This window comes from Setaria viridis, chromosome 1 (assembly GCF_005286985.2).
Source record: "Setaria viridis chromosome 1, Setaria_viridis_v4.0, whole genome shotgun sequence".
Lineage (NCBI taxonomy): Eukaryota > Viridiplantae > Streptophyta > Magnoliopsida > Poales > Poaceae > Setaria > Setaria viridis.
This window is the reverse complement of record NC_048263.2, coordinates 25,859,041-25,880,529: the sequence shown is the minus strand read 5'-3', so window position 1 is coordinate 25,880,529 and position 21,489 is coordinate 25,859,041. Positions and strand designations below refer to the sequence as shown.

At 43.5% G+C, this 21,489-nt stretch overlaps 2 protein-coding genes and 1 non-coding gene across 3 annotated transcripts; all 3 read left to right on the top strand.

Annotated features, from left to right (window-relative positions):
• The first annotated feature begins 8,932 nt into the window (after positions 1 to 8,932).
• On the top strand, positions 8,933 to 11,886 carry LOC117852852 (protein ORANGE, chloroplastic). Its single transcript, XM_034735137.2, has 8 exons — positions 8,933 to 9,343; positions 9,841 to 9,955; positions 10,056 to 10,169; positions 10,270 to 10,356; positions 10,484 to 10,560; positions 10,657 to 10,784; positions 10,961 to 11,085; positions 11,370 to 11,886. The coding sequence occupies exons 1-8, from the start codon at positions 9,117 to 9,119 to the stop codon at positions 11,445 to 11,447; spliced, it is 951 nt and encodes a 316-aa protein (XP_034591028.1). The 5' UTR covers positions 8,933 to 9,116; the 3' UTR covers positions 11,448 to 11,886.
• Positions 11,673 to 11,752, top strand: TRNAL-UAG (transfer RNA leucine (anticodon UAG)). The gene has a single exon. It is a non-coding gene; the product is annotated as a tRNA-Leu (tRNA).
• A 309-nt stretch (positions 11,887 to 12,195) lies between the features above and the next one.
• LOC117852863 (small ribosomal subunit protein uS11y) lies at positions 12,196 to 14,618 on the top strand. The gene is made up of 6 exons (XM_034735147.2): positions 12,196 to 12,352; positions 12,454 to 12,576; positions 12,699 to 12,744; positions 13,541 to 13,626; positions 13,701 to 13,830; positions 14,355 to 14,618. The coding sequence occupies exons 1-6, from the start codon at positions 12,350 to 12,352 to the stop codon at positions 14,420 to 14,422; spliced, it is 456 nt and encodes a 151-aa protein (XP_034591038.1). The 5' UTR covers positions 12,196 to 12,349; the 3' UTR covers positions 14,423 to 14,618.
• The last annotated feature ends 6,871 nt before the right edge of the window (positions 14,619 to 21,489 follow it).

Here is a 21,489-nt window from a genome sequence, read left to right as displayed (position 1 = left end):
GAGTCGCCAACCTCTCGGCATCTCTCTCCACGTCGATTTCGTTTGAGTGAATTTCACCATAGGTTCGTAAACTATTTCCGAGATCTCATATAGATTCATGTACTTAGGTCCATGATCTAATAAAGAGTAGTTGTGGAGGTCCACGGATATCCACGGAGTAGTTGTAGAAAAAATTAGGGACTTTTTTTTTGCAAAACTACATGATAGTTGGAAAAACTAGCGCAATTAGTGTAACATCCGCAAAATCACCAACTAAAATCACCCGTTAAAAATTACTTTCAAAATCTTTTTACCGCTGAGCTCCCGGAAATCTAAAATCTTCCCGGCGATTCCGCCGTCCCGGCACCCAAGCCGACAGCCATCATTTTATCCTTGCCCGTAATTTTCGCCGCGTGCCGGTCGACAGACCGCTGCACGTGCTCCGATTGCGTGCTGCAATCGCAGCTGGTTTCCATTTTCTTTTCTCTTTTCCCTCCTCTCTTTTCTTTTTCTTTTTCTCCTTCTCTTTCTTCTTCCTTCTTCTTCTTTCTTATTCCTCCTTCCTTCTCTCTCCTCCTTTCTTCTTCCTGGCGCACGCTACCCCGGCGCCATACTCCTCCTGGCGCCATACCGTCCGGCCGCCTCGGACCCGCACGCCCCGAGCCCCGTGCCTGAGCCCCGGCGTCGGCCCCCGCTCGCTCCAACCCCGCAGGGCTCCAGCGCACCCGGCGCCGGCGCACCCGCCGCGCCGCCCGCCGGCGCTGCTTACCGCCGGCCCCTCCCCGCGCGTACCGCCCGCACCTCCGGCCCCGCCCCGCCGCCGGTGTCCCCTACCACGGCGCCCACGGCCGCGCCTGCCCGAGCCCCACCGCCACCACCACGCCGCCCGCCGGTCCCCACACCGCCGGCCATTACCCGGCCCCTACCGCCGGCCACCTCCGCCGGTTATAAAAGGCCCCAACGCCAAGCTCCCCTCCACCACCTCCCAGTCGCCAACACCCCCGCTCCCCGCCTTGTTCCTGCGCGCTGCCAAGTCGCCACCGCCACCGTGCCGTGCGCCACCGCCCAAGGACCACCACCAGCCGCCCCCTTGCCCCTCCCAAATCTCCGAGGTAACGGGCAAAACGGAGCCCCCACGGCCTCCTCTACCCTCTCCTACCGCCTCCCCTCGCCGCCGGCGAGCCTAGGCCGCCGCCCTAGGCCGGCCGCCCCTCCCCTCCAACTCCCCTATCACGGTACAGGGAGAAAGGAAGAAGAAGCCCCAAATTTCGATCTAACCCCCACCTTTCCCAAAATTTCAAATAAGCCCTTCAACCACTCTCATACCCCTTTCACAGATCAGCCCCTCCACTCCCAAAAGTATTTACAAATAGGTCCCTGGTTCCTTGCAAATCAGTCTTAAACCTCCTTTTTAAGCCCTAATCCATGTTTAACTCGTCATTTCATGCGCCAAACTCCTTCCAATTAATCCCAAATTCGACCACGACATCCTCCAGTATACTCACGCCGATCCATATACAAATTTCTCGAAAATACTCATTCTACCTATTTTTCATTCGCGTTCTCTGTTCGGAGCTCAACGGGTAAAATCGTATTTTCTTTTATTTATTTTGTGTGCCCGTTTGTGTGTGCCGTAGATCGCGGAGTACCCAAGGAGGAGCACGAGGAGGAGTTCGATCGCGAGCCCGAGCCCGAGGACCAGCAACACGAGCCGGAACTCCCGGAAGGCTTTGAGGACGGCAAGTCCAATCTCACCCTTTGATGCATATTCAATTCCTAGTTTTTCAAACACAACCTATTGGCCTATTTTATAAAAATGCATATTGTTTTATTGCAATACATGGTTGGATAGCCACCCCTTGATTGTTACGATTATTCCTTGTTGTCCTATATTTATCTCTAAATATGACTTGCTCTGTTTAGATGATAACTACAGCTAGAATTCTTAGGAATTCGTTACTCAAATTCAATCATGATTACAATGATTTATTTAGAGAACAAATGCGTGAGTGTGTTCAAATGGGAAAATGGGTTTCCGGGTTCAAAGGCAAGGAATGTGTAGATGAGATGGATAAGTGTTTCTTGTGTGAAATGCCAGAATATTGTGCTCGTACCTTAGTGGTTGAGCAAGGTTGGGAGATATCCATCTTGTCATGGTTAAGGACCGAGTTGATGTGTCATCTTGCCTAATTCAACCATCGTGCAACCACTCGACCGTTGTATGGGCAACGGCTTAGCATAAATCCCACTAGCTAAACTGTTAGTCTTCGGGTGTGCTGGTGAGCAACGGAAGCCCATGAAAAAGGAGTAAGATCTTGGTGACTTAGGTCCCGGTTACGGCCTCGTGGATGGGTCGTTAACCCCTTGGGTGTTTCCGTGTGGACTATTCAGTCTTAGCTAAGGTGGGTAATGGATTTGTTAGGATCCGCACCGGCACTAAGGTGATCGTGCTGCGGTAGCCTACTTGTGGGAAAAGTGTACAACCTCTGCAGAGTTAAAACCTATCCGGGTAGCCGTGTCCATGGCATTGGACGAGTTATGGCTTGGTCACATAACTAGCACTTGGGAATGGATGGTTTCATGGTGTGTGTGTTGGATTTTGGAAGTGTCCGGTAGTTGTGCCGTGAGCTATGGCGGACGGGGAGTCCGATAGTAATAAAATTTGGATCCTTTGTGTAGGATCAACCCCACTCAATGTCTCGGTTACTAAAGGAAAAGCTTTACCAAAAAACCCTTTTGAAAACAAACCCGTGCATGTGATGAAAATCTAGCTTTATTGCAAATGAACATTAGCCTATCCTTATTATATCCTGTGCATATACTTGAGTGTATCCCCCTCCATGGATGGGGTTGGACTTGTTGAGTACTTTTGTACTCACCCTTGCTTCGTTGCTACAGAGGAAGACCCGGACTTCGTCGCCAAGGACTTTGAGTAGGAGGTTGTGTCCGCACCCAACGCTGCATGTGTGTTGGCCTTCACAAGATGCTTCTGCTGCCGTGTAGTCCCGAGTGCTGTCTTTTGGCAGTCGCTTGGTTAGCCGCTATTATTTATTTGCTTCTTATCATTGCATGGCTTTCACGCCCACTCCCTCGGGAGTTGTACGGTAACTGAACTATCTGTTGAATAAATGTGTTATCAGCCTCCTGGGATTGATATTTGCATCACATTTAGTCTCTGCTGATGTGGGGACGCTTCAATTAGGTGGTGATTTATCTTTTTAGAATGGTAATGCTGAGAGTCGGGCATTCGATGTGCCAGCTAAAATCGGACGCCTCGTCCACCGTCAAATGAGTATCGCATACCGTCGGTTTAAAAATAAAACACATGCCCCCACGCCCCTCATCATTCCTATCCACCCATGCCCCTCATCATTCCTATCCACACACGTCTCCTAGCACGCAACCCCCTTCTCGATGCTTGCTGCTTCCACATGCTCCTGCTCTCCAGTCCCCACCGATGCAGCTGCTTGAGCTGGTAAGGTCAACGGAGGCTTCCAGCAGCAACCCATCTAGCAGCAAACGGTGGTGGCCCAGGTCTTGTTGGTGCTGCACCAGGAAAGACCCTCGATCCCGTGCTGCAGATGGAGGCCGAGGTGGATGCCTAGGTGGGTGAGGTCATCACCGAGTGGCAGCGGGGGGAGCTCCGCGGGCGGGGGTTGTGGCAGGGAAATTTTGGGGGGCTACGAAGGAGGAGCCCCGGACGGCGGCCATGGTGGGGCAGCTCTGGGAGGCTATGGAGGATCTCCGAGCGAAGGCTATGGTAGGGGAGCATCGGGTAGCAGCCATGGCGAACGAGCTTCGGGCGGCTACATCGGCTCTCCTCGCTCCAATTTTGTGGCACATATGCTCGATTCGACGATGGAAGAGCTCGATTCGACAACACCAGTGCTCCCCCCACCACGGTGTAGTTGTGATTTCGTGATGTTCCAGCTATGATTTTGGGATTTTTTAATCGACTTTTGATATGTTGCAGTCGTGATTTTGGGATGTTTCAACAATGACTTTGTGATGTTTCACCTGTGATCTGCGATGTTGCATCTGCCATTTGATTGGGATGGGATGTTTCATGAATCGATAGTTTGATGTTGAATGGTTTGTCTTTCAGTTTGATGTTGAATGGTTTGTCTTTCATGAAGTTTCGGTATGTTACTCTGGATGTTGCACAATATTTTTTATGATGGTGAAATAGTTAGTTTCGGATGTTGCATTTTTTCCAATGCGAGATTGAATATCGCACGCAACATGATACAGATGTTGCGGCGGGCTTTTTCCATCATCAACGAATCACTAAGAAGTTTTTTACACGTTCTTTGATGTTGCAAACGTTGATTTTTGATGTTACAAATGTTGATTTTCTATGTAGCAGATGTTATTTTTGAATGTTTTCCCATCGGACGTCCGTGCGCTAGCACATCCCTTTTTGGAAAGGTTTACCCTAGTGACTTGCCACTAGGATTCTTAAGTATCGTCTAGCCATTGCACTTTTGGTTAGGATTAGCGTACCCAACCAAATTAATATGTTGAAATTTATAAGTCCTTAGCAAGATTGTCTTTTATAAATGTGTTTGTAGTTGATAACACACATTTAAATACAGTTAAAGGCAGTTGGGATTATGCAAGCTAGGATTCCGACGTAACATACGAAAGCTCTCTAAATATATTTGCTTGACCTGATTTTTTCATGCTGCAGAAAAATGTTTGATTTGATGAAATTGATGCCATGATTTTCCACACGAGGCGGGGAGAGGGCTCTTCCGATAACAATCAGTGGAGAGCCCTCCCAACACGGAGGCCTCATGCACAAAAAAAAAGGAAAAATAGAACATCTAGGCAAGCTCCACTCTTCGCCCGCCCCGCCACTCTCAGCATGATCCACCCCCATCGCCATCCTCCGCCTCACCGTTGTCACCTCGCCGCCTTGCCGTTTGCCCGTCGGCACCGGCCACCGGATGTCCTCCACCACCTGGCCGATGGCACTATCGCCGCACGGCCTCACCACCTCCACCAAGCCTACCGCCGCCACCAGTCATCTCTCTAATCCCATCGGTTATGGAGCCCTCCTCGATAACCCCGAACTCTTAACCCTAATCTACGGTCTTCTCCGATTTCAGCGAGCCAGCCATGGAAGAATTACTTTGCTATTTTATTTCCTCTGGTGATGTAGTAATACACTTCTTCATTTAGATTATACTCCCTCCATTCCAAATTGTAGCCTGTAAGTCATTTGGCATTTCTAGATGTATAATTTTTACTATTTTTTACAGGCATAGTGTATATGTAGATTAATAGCAAAAGTTAATTTGAGACGGAGAAAGTATGTTTGTATGTGGTTACCTAAATTGGAAGGTGGAATAGCAGCGGGCATCCGAACAACCGGTGTTTCATTGAGGTAGGGAGTAGGGACGCTGATGGGCGGTGGCGGAGGGAGGGGGCACGGGGGGCCTGGCACAACCTAACCCTCTGCGGCATCCGCAATGGCCCCTTGTGGCCTGGGCCTCTGCGGCTCTGCCTGGCACCCCCTGGCAGCCTGGGTGCCTTTCACCCCCTTGTAGTCCTGCCCCTGGCTAGCTTGGGCCTGGCCCAATAAAAAATTAAGAAGCCTCTGAGGCTCTGAACCCTTGGCGCACGGCACGGTAGCAGTCACCAGACGCCAGTTGCCCCTCCGTTCCGCCGTTCGTGACTTCGTGTCACTTCGTATTCCGCTGTCGCCAGTCAAAACGAGCAAATAGGCACATCCGCACATGAGCATGAGGACAAGGTCAAGGATGAAGGATGATGGCGTGATGCCATGATGGACCAATGCGCAGCAGCGTCTCTGTGGACTGTGGTTCATTTGTTTTCTCCTATCTTCATTTTTCTAGGCTATAGATCTTGGGGATTTTTTGTTTGTATTTCATGATGCATGTACAGATGATTTTCTTTCCAATCCAATTGAATGTCTCAAAAGCGGATGGATTCTTGCTCCAAACTTTTTATCTATCGCTGTTGAGTCATGTTCTTGCTCCAAATTTTAGACAATATAAAGAAGAGAAAGACCATCAATAGCTTTTTTAAGCCGATCCAAGTGGAAACTCCTAATATGGAAGGGGAAACTCATAATAATCATGTACAAAATCCTAATAATCAGAGTAATGTTGCTACTACCGCTGAGCCAATCGAAGCCGAGGTTGCCGAGCATCCACCAGTTGTTGCTACTAGATTTGAGAGAGACCCTAGTAAACGTGTTCAAATATTGGAATTGCCAGCTGATCAACGAGATGAAGCTTGGAAATTTTATATTTCAGAGGGTCCATATCAACCTGTGTTGGTAGAGTACTCACTCAGTGAATTAGCTCATCGTCGTCGAATTTAGAGTAACTGGTTCAAGCAATTTACCTGGCTAGAATATTCACCTCATACAAATCGTGCTTACTGCCTGCCATATTTTTTATTTTCCAAGAAGCCAATTGGGAAAGCTGGATTAGATACATTCATAGTAAAGTGGTTTCAAAACTGGAAAACAGTTAATTGCAGAAATGAATGTTCTTTTCTAAAACACGTGGGAGATGTTGGCTCATCCCACAATTATTCTGTTCGGTGTTTTAATAAACTTAAGAACACAATGGCTCAAATTGACAATGTGCTTGTTAAGCAAAAAGAGATAATGGTTGCAAAAGGAAGACGAATGCTTGCGACTACAATTGATTGCATTAGGTAATAAGATCAATTTCTCATGTCTTTCTGCAGTATTTAAATTTAACTTGAGGTGGTTGACATTCCAAGGTTGTCCCTTTAGAGGCCATGGTGAATCTCCAGATTCCTTAAACAGAGGTAATTTTCTTGAAATGGTCAAGCTTTTGGCTTTCTATAACACCGAGGTTAATGAGGTTATGTTGGGAAAATGCTCCAAAAATGCAAAATACACTTCACCTTATATCCAAAAGGAAATTCTAAGCATACTTGCTCGAAAAGTGCAGAAATCAATTAGAAAAGAAATTGACAATAGCAAATTTTGCATAATGGTTGATGAAGCTTGAGATGAGTCAAAAAAGAGCAAATGGCGATAGTCCTCCAATTATCAACAAGGAAGGCCTTATAAAGGAGCGTTTCCTTGATCTGATTCATGTTAGTGATACTACAACTTTGATATTTAAAGAGTCAATTTGTGCTGTCCTCTCAGCTAATGGCCTAAGCACACAAGATATAAGAGGGTAAGGTTACGATGGGGCCAGTAACATGAGAGGGGAGTGGAATGGATTGAAAGCTCTAATTCTCAATGAGTTCCCATATGCATATTATATTCATTGCATGGATCATCAGCTTCAGTTGGCCCTTGTAGCAGCATCAAGGGAGGTCCATGAGGTACACAATTTTTTTCAGCACGCAAATTTCATTATAAATGTTGTTATTGCTTCTCCTAAGCGCAATGATGAGTTGCTAGCAAAACAAGCAGAGGAAATTGCCCATGAAATTGAATTGGGAGAGCTTAACACAGGGCGAGGGGCAAATCAGATTTCCTTCCTACAAAGGCCAGGGGACACTAGATGGAGTTCCCACTATAGGTCTATTCTAAGCTTAAAAAAGATGTTTGGTGCCACAGTTTCAGTCCTACGCAGCATTGCTAATGATCGTTCAGCTTCGAAGTATTCTCGGGGAGATGCTAGTGGTGTCTTACGAATCATTATCACATTTGATTTTGTGTTTAGTCTACTCCTAATGGAAAAGATTATGAAGATCACTAATGTGTTGTACCAGACACTCCAAAAGAAGAGCATTGATATCTTAAATGCGGTGGATTCTGTTTCTACCACAAAAGTGTGGCTTGGTGAGTTGCGAAATAATGGCTGGGAACCTCTTCTTAAGGAGGTCAAATTGTTTTGTGGAAAGCATGAGATTGATATTCCGGATCTGAGTAAGAAATATGGTTTTTTCCAAATTATTTATTCTTTTGTAAAATTGTACTGGTTCATCAATCAATCCATATCTTCCCATTTGTAGGTATGTTGATGTGACTAAATCTCGAAACAAGAATGACAACACCACAGCCTTTCACCATTACAAAGTAGATGTGTTTAGTGTTGCAATTGATCAACAACTAGCAGAGTTAGAAGATCGATTCAGTTCTCAAGCGACAGAGCTTTTGTCCCTTTGTGTTTCTTTGGATCCTAGGCTGGACACATTCAACATAGACAATATATGCACTCTGGTGGAAAATATTATCGTGCTGATTTCTCAAGTCAAGAAAGAGCTCATTTCAATCAAGTCAAGAAAGAGCTCAATTGAAATGTCAGCTGCCACATTTTCAAATTAATGTATGCAACAGTCCAGAACTAAAGGAATTATCAACACTTGCTGATCAAACAAGTGGACTATTTAAAATAGGAGAATATTCATCTTATAATATGGTGGACATGTTATTAAGATTAGTATTAACTCTTTCAGTATCAACTGCAACCACCGAAAGATGCTTTTCAGCTATGAAACTTGCGAAGACACGTCTCAGATGTACAATGGGAGATGGATTTCTGCGATATTGTTTGGTAATTTATATTGAGAAGGAATTAGCTGCATCAATCAGTACTGATGATATTATTACAGCGTACGATCTTGCTGCTAATCGAAGAGCTAAATTTAAGTTGATAGATATGTAATTTAATTTTGATTAAGACTTGTGAAATATGCTATTATTATATCATTATATGTGACTAAAATCAGTTCACGTGACTATCAGCTCAAGTTGCTTTGTCCATATCCTGGTTCCGCCCCTGCCGACGGGTATACCGTAGTATACGCGTAACAGCCTTGCGTCGTCCTGTCGAGGAACGTCACGACTCACTCACAGCCCGCTGCTTCTTAGCTCTCCACGGCCGCCACCTACTTTTCGCCACCATCCCACTTGCTCGCTCTTGTACATTACTCACGGGCCCAGAAAAGGGAGGAAATTCCGATGCCGCCGTCGCGAGATGCTGCGGCTTTCCACCTTTGTCATCTACCGCGGTAGAGCGGTAATGGCAAACGGCCCGTGAACCCGACCCGCTCCGCCGGCGCGGGCCTATCCAACTCCGTCACCACCAGCTTCCGTACGTCCCCCCAACGGCCACGCCGCGCGCTTGGCTTGGTGGCTGGCTGGCTTTGGAACTCCCCCGGGTTGGCCGGCCATGTCCTCCCTCGCTGCACCGCCGGCGGCCCCGCCACCGGAGAGGGTGCGCCTGCTCGTAGCGGCGCCTCCCTCGCGTGCCCGTCCTCCGGGTCGGGGGTTGCATTGCGCGGTGCGGGGAACGGCAGGGGGAGGACCCGGTGCCGGGTGCGGCCGGCGGCAGCTGGTGCTGCAGCGGTGCTCCCCGGCCGGCGAGTCCAGGGTGGCCGGCGACGGCGGCGTCTCCAGGTTGCTTTACTTAACTTCATCCTCGCAATTTCCCGTTTTCATTCGTTAGGAAATGGTCCCAGGAATGGCGTTGTTTTGAGCTACGGGTATCATGTTTCCCTTATTCGTGGCGGTAGCACCGGAGCACCCGGTCGTCAAATTCGAGATATCTACATAAGCTGCTTGGAAACATATATAGTCCAGTTAGCTTAAAGCGAGATCTGTTCTAAGAAATATCTTTTCGAGCGTTTTACGTTTTAATGTTGAATTGTGACCTTAGAGGGAAAACCACATCAAAGATTCACCCAGATATCATAACTCATAAGAAAGATGTTTACATGCCGGATCAAATTGATAGCGTACAGTATTGACTTCATAGTGGGGAGCACAAAAGCAAAACTTATGAATTCGAAGTAGACTCGCAGAGTAAGCCTTTCCTTAGAAATCTAGTCGAACAAGACATATGCTAATCCATATGGGCCCAGTCTTACAGGCTCGATAATGTTTCTTCTCTACAGCTTTTGTATAATTGAAGGTCCAGAGACAATCGAGGACTTTGTTCAGATGCAATCGCATGAGATTCAAAACAACATCAAGAGCCGCCGCAACAAAATTTTCCTTCTAATGGAAGAGGTTTCTGTTTTGGGCATTATGCATATCAGTTGGTCAATTTTTTTGGTGGTCCATATGGTGAGGCTCATCTCATTAATCTATGTATGGAAAATGTTATCAGGTCAGACGATTGCGAGTGCAGCAGCGAATCCGAACTTCTGAAAGCAAAGGTCCCAGTAGTGAAGAAAATGAAATGCCTGAGATTCCATCAACTATTCCATTTATGCCTCATGCGGTGACCAACAGCTCTCAACAAACTTCTGAAAAATGATCACATTGGCATTTGAAGTTGTTCTAAGTTCTGTTATTTTTTTTCTTTTGTTTGCCCAAAACAGTCAGCAAAGACAATGAAGCAACTCTATATGACATCATTCTCTGTCATATCTGGGATAATCATATTTGGAGGCTTGATAGCCCCAGTAGTAAGTGCCATCATTCTTCAAAGCACCTCAATGGTTTATGTTTGTACTCCATGTTTTTTTTTTTTTCAAGGCATCTTCTCAGTATGGGCGGTGATATAGCAAGTCATCAATCTTTCTTCATATGCAGCTTGAACTGAAATTAGGGCTTGGAGGTACATCTTATGAAGATTTTATACGGACCTTGCACTTGCCTCTTCAATTGAGGTGCTTTGAAGAACCTATATCTCGATGGTGAATTCTGTATTTATGTATCAGTGTTTAGAAAAGTGATTTGGTACATTTTTGTTGTCTTCTGTTCAGTCAGGTAGACCCCATAGTGGCATCCTTTTCAGGTGGCGCGGTTGGCGTTATCTCAGCTTTAATGTTGGTTGAAGTGAGAAACGTCAGGCAACAAGAGAAGAAAAGATGCACATATTGCCATGGGACTGGTACAAGCAATCTCCTTTTGAACTATCTGACCCAAGAATGGCCTCAGCCATGCCTAATGCATGATTCATCATCCGAATGCAAACTTGGATATATCTGAGATGATGTTTTGCCTGTGTACCTAATACAGTAACAGTAACTCTGTACTCACATGTCTGATCTTGCTTCCCCAATGTAGGATACTTGCCGTGTGCTCGCTGTTCTGCTAGCGGGATGTTATTGAGCACAAAGCCTTTTTCACTATCAGGGAATAATATGCGGTCAATGAATGGAAGGTGTCAGAGTTGTTCAGGAGCTGGAAAGGTATGCTGTCTATTGCCATTGTGTTTCACATTTATCAGTTTGATGCTGGTAGAAGATTGAATCGGAAACAATGGAACGGTTATTATTCTTTAGGTATTTGTCTTTAGGTAAAATTGCAAGGTGATAGTGCAGATTAAACAGATATTTAGTGCTTCAATTCAGTTTTGCACAAAAATTGTTCCTGGTTACAGAAGAGAACAGATCAGGCACTTCACATCATCTTCTACCAATAACATGATTGCCTCCATAAAGTATGTTGATTCTTGGGTCTCCATGTTTGCCAGGTTATGTGCCCGACATGCTTGTGCACAGGAATGGCGATGGCAAGCGAGCATGATCCACGGATAGATCCCTTTGATTAGTGTTGAGCAATTGGGGAGTAAGCCTTTTTTCCTTCGCGCCTATCACTGGCCGTGCAAAACTCAACGTTATCAGATCAGGCATAATACAGCACCGAACACTGGCAGTCGTGTTATTTGACCAATCAATATAGCGATCTGAGTTTCCCCTCCGGATTGTATTTGGCGCTAAGCCTTTGTTGACGCGTACGTTGATATAAAACTTTACCCCTAGAGCTGTCAACAAAAGACAGTTTGGCCGAGTGGTCTAAGGCGCCAGATTTAGGCTCTGGTCCGAAAGGGCGTGGGTTCAAATCCCACAGCTGTCAAGTAATTTTATTTTTACATTAAATTTTCTGCGCCTTCTATACTTCGCGTTTATATATCCTAAATAACAATCTGGCTTGTAAGACTTTTTGACCATCATCATATTTTTCCATACCTGCATATGGTATCTTGTTCATATGCTTCAGAAGAAATCTCCGTTACTCTTCATTTTATTATTTTCGTCACGAATTTCTTTGTTGGGTGATATAACTTGGCGAGGTTCGAAGGTTCTCCATGGTAGCAGTATAATTTCTTTATTGGGTGATATAATTTGGCAATTTGCATCGTTCTTGGTCCCAACAGTTTGGCAATTTGCATCGTTCTTGGCCCCACAGACCAACAGCACACACAAAAAAAAAAACGAATAAATCTGTTGCCATTTAGACCTATTGGGCTGCTTCCCGAGAGGAGGCCCCGCCTAATGAGCACGGCTGGCCCAGGAGAGGCCCACAGCCACGCATGACCGAGCGGGCTACTTATACGGGCACCCAAAAACCGAGTCGCAGCCGCTTGAGAGCTAGGGTTTTTCCGCCGCCGCCACCTCGCCGCCGTCCTCCCTTGTGAACCCTAACCGTTCCTCCTCCTCACCCTCCGCCGCCATGGTATGGAGCTGTGCCACCTCTCACCCTCCTTCCTCTTTTAGATCTCATACCGCGTTATCGTCGACGGCGATGTATTTATTGTTGTCGCCGATGCTGTGCAGTCCGGAAGGAAGAAGACGCGGGAGCCCAAGGAGGAGAACGTGACGCTCGGCCCCGCCGTCCGCGAGGGGGAGTATGTCTTCGGCGTCGCGCACATCTTCGCCTCCTTCAACGACACCTTCATCGTAAGACGCGGCAGTCCCACATTCTATTTACATCCGATTCGGCCAAGTTTGCTTGAGCGGAGGATCCAGGGGAATGAGCGAGAAATGGAAGCTGACATGTGTAATTGTATGTCGTGTTGCAGCATGTGACGGATCTGTCCGGGAGGGAGACGCTCGTCCGCATCACTGGTACATAGCCTTCTCACGTTTCACCTGCAAGTCCCGATGTATTTGTCATGTTTGAATGCAATGGTGTCTAGTTTTGCATGTCTGTTTGTGCTACTAACTAGTCTTGTGTTATTTCTATGAAGAGATGTAGCTATAGTTTCTGAATATACTGCATAGTTTGGCGAGTTGAGCTTGGCAATCCACTTGATTTGGTTCCTTCATTTGTATTATGAGTTTGTAGTATCTGGTTGGAAGAAATGTTAGAGGTTATGCTCAGTGTTTAGCTGAAAGAACTACTTTTGTATTATTCAAGCACGGCCCTTAAGATCGCCTCCCTTTCATTTACATGGGAGCGTTTCGAGTCATAGCTGTGCAAGATTGATAATGAGGGACCAGAGAGTTTTTCTTTGGACCCTCTCTCTTCCTGTTTTGGTAGGTGTCTCCATCTTGCTATTGTGTATCCTGTGGTAGTATACTTGGTTTCAGTCAGTTGCTTTTCTGCGCTGATTGGGCTGAGTTATTCCTGCTGGGTCCATTTGCTAAATTTAATGGAGGCATCTATATTATGGAAGTGAACATGAACATGACCTGTGCCATTTTATGATCTATTGCTCCAGTGTGTTCTGTTACAAGCTTTCAGACCGCCATTATCTATTGTTTAGTAATAGCCTTTTGAGTTGGATTGAATCGTCTTATTTAACGATCATAATTACCAGTATTGTTTTCTTAAAGACGCAAGTATTTTTTAGGTAATCAAGAACCATACTTTTGTTCCATTTGTTATATTTATTAACTTGTCAAATGTTGCATTGTCTAGGTGGAATGAAGGTTAAAGCTGATCGTGATGAGTCGTCACCTTACGCTGCTATGCTTGCCTCACAGGATGTTGCTCAAAGATGCAAGGTATTTTTCTTCTGGGGCAAAACTACATTAGTTGTTTATCTGCTGGTGCTCAGTTTCTTATTTCCTTTTTGCAGGAGCTTGGGATTACTGCTCTGCACATTAAGCTCCGTGCTACTGGTGGAAACAAGACCAAAACTCCAGGTCCTGGTGCTCAGTCTGCTCTTAGAGCTCTTGCTCGATCTGGCATGAAGATTGGTCGTATTGGTAAGCACAGGCCTATGTTTTACCCTTTTTTTTGCATCTTCCATTCATGTGGGCTTGATTTAAAAAGGTCCCAGAAGTCCTCTGCTATACTGATCAAGCCAGTGATAGTTTGGTCTACTTGCTACATAACATATCATGCTTGGCAATGGCAAAACCTGAGCTTCGATGATGATTAAAGTACATTATCTAGTTATTATTCTGCAGTCTGCTGACCCCATCCATGCGGTGCTGTTCATTTCCAGTTAAATTTGCTGCATAACTCAGTATGTCTGACTTTGCAAGCTGCAAACCCCATCCACAGGTTTCCAGTTATTGCGGCATAACTAAGTATGATTTGACTAACATTAGAATACATTCCTTGCATTTAGATATCATATATGTAATGTAGAATGTATAGTGTCTTGTAGTTTATCTTTTGGAAAGGTAAGTGACAAATCAAAATTTGCCAGGCTTTCCAGTACTATTTGGTAGAATGCAGTTCTTGCATTGTTTGATGTAACCTGACCAATTCTTTGTTTCTTCAGAGGATGTCACCCCAGTCCCAACTGACAGCACACGCAGAAAGGGTGGCAGGAGGGGAAGGAGGCTGTAATTTCAAGTCTATCGGCGTGTGTTGGCAGATGTAGCAGTTCTATACTGTTTTCATCTCATATACTGAGCAAGTTTTGCAACATGTATTGAAGTTTTGAGGTGTCAACTTGTGGACATGTTTCTGTTTAATCCTTGTTGATGAAGTATGTTCCTTTCACTGAGCAAAACACAAATACAGGAGCTCCCACATCTGATAATTTGTTTGCTTGTTGGCCCGATAAATAGTTAGCCTGAAATGCTATCGTGAGTAGCCTTTTATCACTGATTTTGTGGACTTGAATTTTATGCAAAGAGGATAAAAGGGTGAAACTCGAAGTGGTAATTCCTCGTCGGCTGCTTTTATGTCGGAAAAGAGTCATGGAAGTGCCGATGCCGTGATCTTGTATGGTTGCCGTCGGAAAAGAGCATCTCAAGCAGATTCTTAATGTGGCGCAAAGTTGCGTCAGCTCTCAGCAATGCGAAGGTTGCACAACCAACAAATTGAACTGGCTCTATCCTTTCCACTCCCTGGCCTTTATAAAGCAGGCCATCATAACTTTCATATCGACTCAGAATGCCACTTCGACCTTAATTAATCCAATAGGAGAAGAGGATGGAACTCCTGATCTCAACCAAGATCCTATCGTCCAGGGAGAAGACGAAGTTGTTGATGTAGAACAAGGCCCAGCTGTGCAAGATCTTGCTGTCCACACAGCTGGCCAGGATAAACAAGTCAATTTTGATCTAAACATGGTGGCAGGTATGCAAATTTCATATTGCAAAGATTAATTACTAGTCTCCATGATTTTCTGGACCATCCATTTTAGCACCATCTTCAATGCTGCTAGACATTGACGGAAAATTGCAATGGTTAACAGAATCAACACAAAGGATTCTAACTAGTGCAAGAATGGTTCGCAACAATATCACAGAAACATAAAAGATCTGATGCTATGGAGTACATTAAGGAAGATTTTCAGGAATGGCTGAAAGCACAAAATAGGATGCTAATTGTACATATCAAGCGCAAGGCATGCAAAACTAAATTCTTTTCTAGATTTCTAAAAGTAGATACCTCAATAACATGAATCTCGATCCTCAATCTACAAGGCCTTCATCCATCATAATCTGACATCATGTTCAGGAGGTTCTGGCGGGATCGCTGAGGCACAAAACTGTCCTCAAGTGACAGAAAAATGTGAATAACTTCAATTCTGGTTCAATTGTCAAGTGGCCACTATCACAACAATTGGAATGTCAAATTCACAATTAATGTTTTACACTGAAGCATGCCTATTCACATTTTATTCTTATGTATTCATGCTAACTCAACCACACTCCAGAAATGCTTTCTTTTGTGTACCTCACGTGTCAACCGTTTTTCCTCCATGCAGAAGAGGACCTTGATGTATACGCTGATCATGACATCATGTAGACATTTCTCTTTTTTGTTTGTTCTTTCAGAAGGCTTTGTTTAACCTTAAGTTGCACATGATAGTAGATACTTGCGTGATGTACGCATTCATAATTTTTGTTAAATTTGTTGTGCATATTTAGGGGTGCTACAGTGCGTAGCATTGAATCTATCTCGGGTTTGACCCAGGGAGAGGGCGCTCTGTCCGGTTCTTATTCAAATTTGGACAGCCCATGCAACCCATTACCCATTATATGGCCCAACGCAACACACCAACAAAAGGGCAACAGCCCATAGGCATCGATTTTTTTTTTCGTTCAGTTTTTTTTTCGAATTCCATGTTTCTTATTCATCTGTGTTCACTAATGTTGGTCTATCAATCGGTGCTCCAACATAGATGAAAATTTAGAGAGTTATTATAAATATTTTCTATAATGACATACACAGGTAAAATTTTTAATAAAGAAAACAGATCCAATGGCTATGATTACCAATGATGATTTTTCAGTCTATTGAATTGATGACTAGACATTTCAACTTTTCACTAGAATTGGTAGGATTTATCTCTTTTCCAATGTGTTTTGTGAGGATTATTAACATGGAGGGCTTCAAAGAGTGTTTGGTTAGTAATAGAGTCTTATACTATATGCATCCAACATTCTATTGACTTAATTTAATATTATACAAGACGTAGTTCAGTTTTATGCAAAACTGCTAGCATGGTATATTTAAAATATTACAGTATGCACAAAATAATTATGTTTTAAAAAAATATATTTTTGTTAAACCTTATTGTTTCTTGCGTTAATTCTAAACAATAACATGGTTAAAATGGATTAAGAAAGGCTTACCAAAGAGAAAAATTGTGTTCTAAATTTGTAAATCAAATCCTTTTTCACCACTTATCATGCCACCAATTAGAGGATGACATGTGGTCTGTCTGATTCTAAATTTGTAAATCAAATCCTTGCGTTGGAATCCAGATTTTGCACACAATTATTTTTGGGCCTCTACTGTGCAGCAGACTCCACATCCCTAAAGGAGGAAGCGTTTGTGTTGATTCATTAAGATGGGCACTTCATTGCTGGCACATAGGCTAAAATCACATCTTTTTTGAGACAAAATTTGAATGCTAGAATCGTGATTTTTTTGGATGGATGGAGTATGTACCTGCACATCGGAATTGAAAACATTAATTTGAAGATGCATGGTACTTTTACTTAGTTGGTTGCATTGTGGCAGTGGGCCAGATTGACTTTGGCAAACGATTTTGATTGAACAGGATGCTGATGAAAGTTATTGGCTATGGATGCTTGTGAGTAGTTTACTTCCTCCGTCCCACAAAGACTGTTCATTTAGAAAATTTTAGATAAGATAGTAGCTAAAAGTCTAAAGTACCCTATTAACTCTTCTTAATTTGATGGATTACCGAGTAGAATTAATTATACATGCACGCTTGCAGTAATTGTCGGACCTATTAGCCTTCCTTATTTAGCAAGTCTGGCTCGGGCATTGATGGTGGGAGTAAACGATGATTCGTTAACTAGGTCTGAAATTATTATGAGGGTCTTTGTTGGATGGTCTGCAAGTTATATGAACATTCTTTGTAAGATAAATTTTAAAAGCTAAACAAATAGTCTTTGTGGGATGGAGGGAGTATGGTTTTGTTTCCTGTTTGTCGGTGGACATCGGGTTCTAGTGTTTTTGATAGCCTCTTGATCCATGGATCTTTTTGCATCATGCTGTTGCAGAAAGCTAGAATTTTAATTTTTTTGGGAATAAAGCTTCATTTATTAGAAAAATGGTTACCCATATCCTGGTCCAAGCTCCCGCCATACTCTCATTACGTTTGAATCCGGCAGAGCCGGCAGATCCAGTTGCCTGCTCCAATGATCATCACATCTGACTCATCAAAAGAATCGAAAAGAAATCTAGAGAAAGCGCAGAAAGAGGCATCGTCACCTACACTTCCGCACTATCCTTCCTTCATGATAAGGCGCCGTATCTCTTGCCAGCATTGCAACACCACATCATGTGCTCACTTCGATCCTATACTGATCCATCATACCACCGGCCGGGAGTGGCGTCACATCGACCGATCGGGTGCATGCGCCAATGCAACCTCGACTTGTCTTCTTCCTAGATCGAGCTGATAGCCCACTACTATCCTCCACGCCGTCTCTGCGATTGCGAGCAGTTGAGTGTGATCGATCTCCATGGCATGTGGTGGCCTGCCTGCCTGCTTGTCTCCCGTCGTGGCCGCTTGCCGAAAGGGCGAAGCGGATCGAGGCATCGAGAGGGCTTCGATCACTAATAAGCTGTATCTACCATGCCGTAGTGGCGGTCCATGTCTTCTGAACTGAATGTTGGTGTGCCTGTACATCCTGTCCTCGTCTTTTTTAGCTAACTAAGCAGCTGTGTTGTGTCCGTCTCGTGCCTTCTCGTCAGGCCAGTTCGGCGAACGGCAATGCGCTGCAGTTTCTAGGATGCCGCTACCTAAGCTAGGGTTTGCGTCAGCTCTTTGTGGGGCTTCGCTACTCCAACACATGCTTGAAGAACTGCATGACATGCCTTCTGACTTCCGTGAACTGTTGTGGTCGGTCTATGTAACGTTCCTTTCAGAACTTGGAAGTGGCGCCACGCATGGGTGGCTTCGCTTCCGGATAACCGCACGCGTAGACTGGTAGCGCCTTGATAGGGAGATGGCTCTAGAAAATACTGAGAGATCATCATCAGGACCTTGCACATTCTGTGAGCAAAACGGATGACACACATTCAGGGAATCCGGAGAGCCGTGTCGTTGGAACCAATGGATTGAAGGATCCATGATTTCTCTGAAGAAGATAAAGGATCAAAGAGAACACGAAGATCATCTCTCTTTAAGTTGACCATAGGCTGCAAAGAGGAAGACGATGAGAGGTGGCGTAAAACGTCCAGTTAATTCTTTCTTCAGTGATTCAGTATGTGCTGTCCACAAATCATAAGTTGATAAATGAAAATATGATAGGAAAAATATTTATGATGACGGTGCTTTTACCAGATCGATCAGTTCTTTTTGGCACCGCTCTTCTGACCTTGGTAAAAGCAAAATGCACATGTCGGAACGCAGAGCAGTTCTTATTGCCCCTTTGGCATTTTTGGCCCATTGTTGTATCTGATTCAACAATTGATACATATTTGTTCTCCTCTTAAAAGAAAATGGAACTTCCAGGTTTTGGTGAGTTGTCCGAGATCATGTTTATATACCTACTATGAACTTATTCACTTTCTTTTGAGTGTGTCAATTCTTTGTTCACATATTTTATTACATGTTATACGTATTTATTTATATAATAATAAAATACCTCTATTTTGTGCAAGTGGTAAGAGAACTAAGAGGTGAGTATGCCTGCATGTATGTGATCATCTTCATCTCTACTATCTTTTGTAAAAATAAATAATTGAAAAGAAACAAATGGGAAATGAACTATTCAAAGAGAATTGTATTCATTTTGGTGTGTTAAACAAATGGTTAGAAAAAAAAGACACCTAGCGGTAACTGAAAAGTTGCACGTATTCTTGGTTCACGCAGAGGTTGCAGATTACCTTCATTGTCTAGCTGCTGGGATATATATTTAAATTGCTACATTGAATCACTATTTTTCTTGCGGATTTTGACTATAGATATATACATGACCTTACAAGTTACAATTATACTTGTTAGAAGTTTCCTGTGAAACTTCATGTTAATTTTGACGAAATGGATTAGAAAAAGATATGAATTGTAGAAATTATCATAGGAAAAAGTAGAAGCATCTGTCCATCAGATCTATTCTATTTTCTGTTACCCACCTCTACTACTATCAAAAATATTTTAAGTAACCTCTAAATTTATATCCAAACTACCCACATCTATCATTATAAAAATAATTTAGATCAAATTCTTTATCTAAATTACCAGCATACATTAAAATAATTTAAGGTAGCGATTTAAATATGCATCCAAATTATCCACATCTGTCATTATAAAATTAATTTAGATCAAACCCTTTATCTAAATTATCAGCATACATAAAAATAATTTTAGTAGCACTTTAAATTTGCATGTAGATTACCCACGTATGTCATTATTAAAAATAACCTAAAGTTACTATAGAATAATATCCTAAAATACTCTTATGTATGCTTCTAGATTATCCACTTCACTTTGACATTCTTAATATGTAGAAAAAATAATTCAAGGTATATATACAAGCATGATGTGTACTGTCACCATGCAAGCCACATGTACATGTATGCAAGAAGCGACGAGGTTATATATTTTCATGTTAAAGACAGATTAAGATAAGAATTTAACTAAACACATGCTAAATACACATGGAGGTTAATGTAAACGGGAAAAAAACCATAAATTAGGATGAAAAATCATTTATTATAATTGCTAATCGGTAACTAAAGTTTATCAGGGATGGATAAAGAGTACAATTTTCATACTATGCTAGAATATGAAAATGAGGGAACAACGACATGCCATTCTAATTAGCTGCGCGCCTTTTATTTATTTAAAACATGTAACACTTGCATACGCCAATTAAAATTAACTACTAGCTCGTGCAACGGTTAGATGACTAGTGTACATAACTCTAATGTAAAATTTCGACATAATACTACAGTAGTGCTCACTTTCTGTTCAGATTACTGTATAGATATCAATTCATATTGCCATGAAATGTTCAGTAATGGGTTCAGACTATACTACAGCTTGCCACTTAAATAATGTGTATATATGCACGCGTCGCAACGGTGCTGCCTGTTATCTTGACCTGCTATCTCAAGTTTTATTTTTAAACTTGATAGGTGTCAGTGCAAAAGTTTAAATAATCAGATATGGCTTTACATTTTATATTCGATATGGCAGGCATCTGACCCGGCCGGCCGGCCCGGATACCATCCGCATCCTTGTGCTCATTTCGATCCGGGTATATAGTTCCATACCGTCAACTACGAAGATCACTACGCTGCTTGATTGATTCCTTAGGGTCAAATAGGGCACACGGCCAAGGATCGTGCGCAAATATACTATTATTTCTGTAATAAAAAATATAAAGATTTTGCACCTAACAGTGACCTGTGATACGATGCCTCTTTTTCAATGTTTAGGCATGAATATACTTGATAGCAGGGAGGTTTGTTCTATCACTTTTTGTCAAAAGGAAAAGGGTTTTTCCAACGGGTACCTGCAATAGCCGTGCAAGGAATAGTGAGTTATACATCGAGGTCAAAGAAAAGATCCAGTTGCTTGCTGGACCACATGTGTACATGTGATCGGCGACCATCACCTTCACGGGTCTGCTGCGGCTGAAGTGATGGTTTTGGTCTGTTTCATCATTGGACAGCTGCAACTTGGGCAAAGACTTCGACCCACTCAAAACAACCTTTCCTTTTCGAGAAATCCCACCTACCATTACGCCTGGTTATCCTTGTGCCCAGGGCCGGCTCTGGGGGGAGGGCAGGCCGTGCGACCGCCCGGGGCCCACGAACCAGGGGCCTATGACTATATAGATTGTTAGTATATATAATTTGATTGGTGCATTTTGTTTTAGCTTCTTTAAATGGCACGCGTAACAACTGCTGCTTGCCTTCCATCCATGCTAAATTGGGCCTACCAAATTGCTTGCCAGGCCTGCCAAATACAC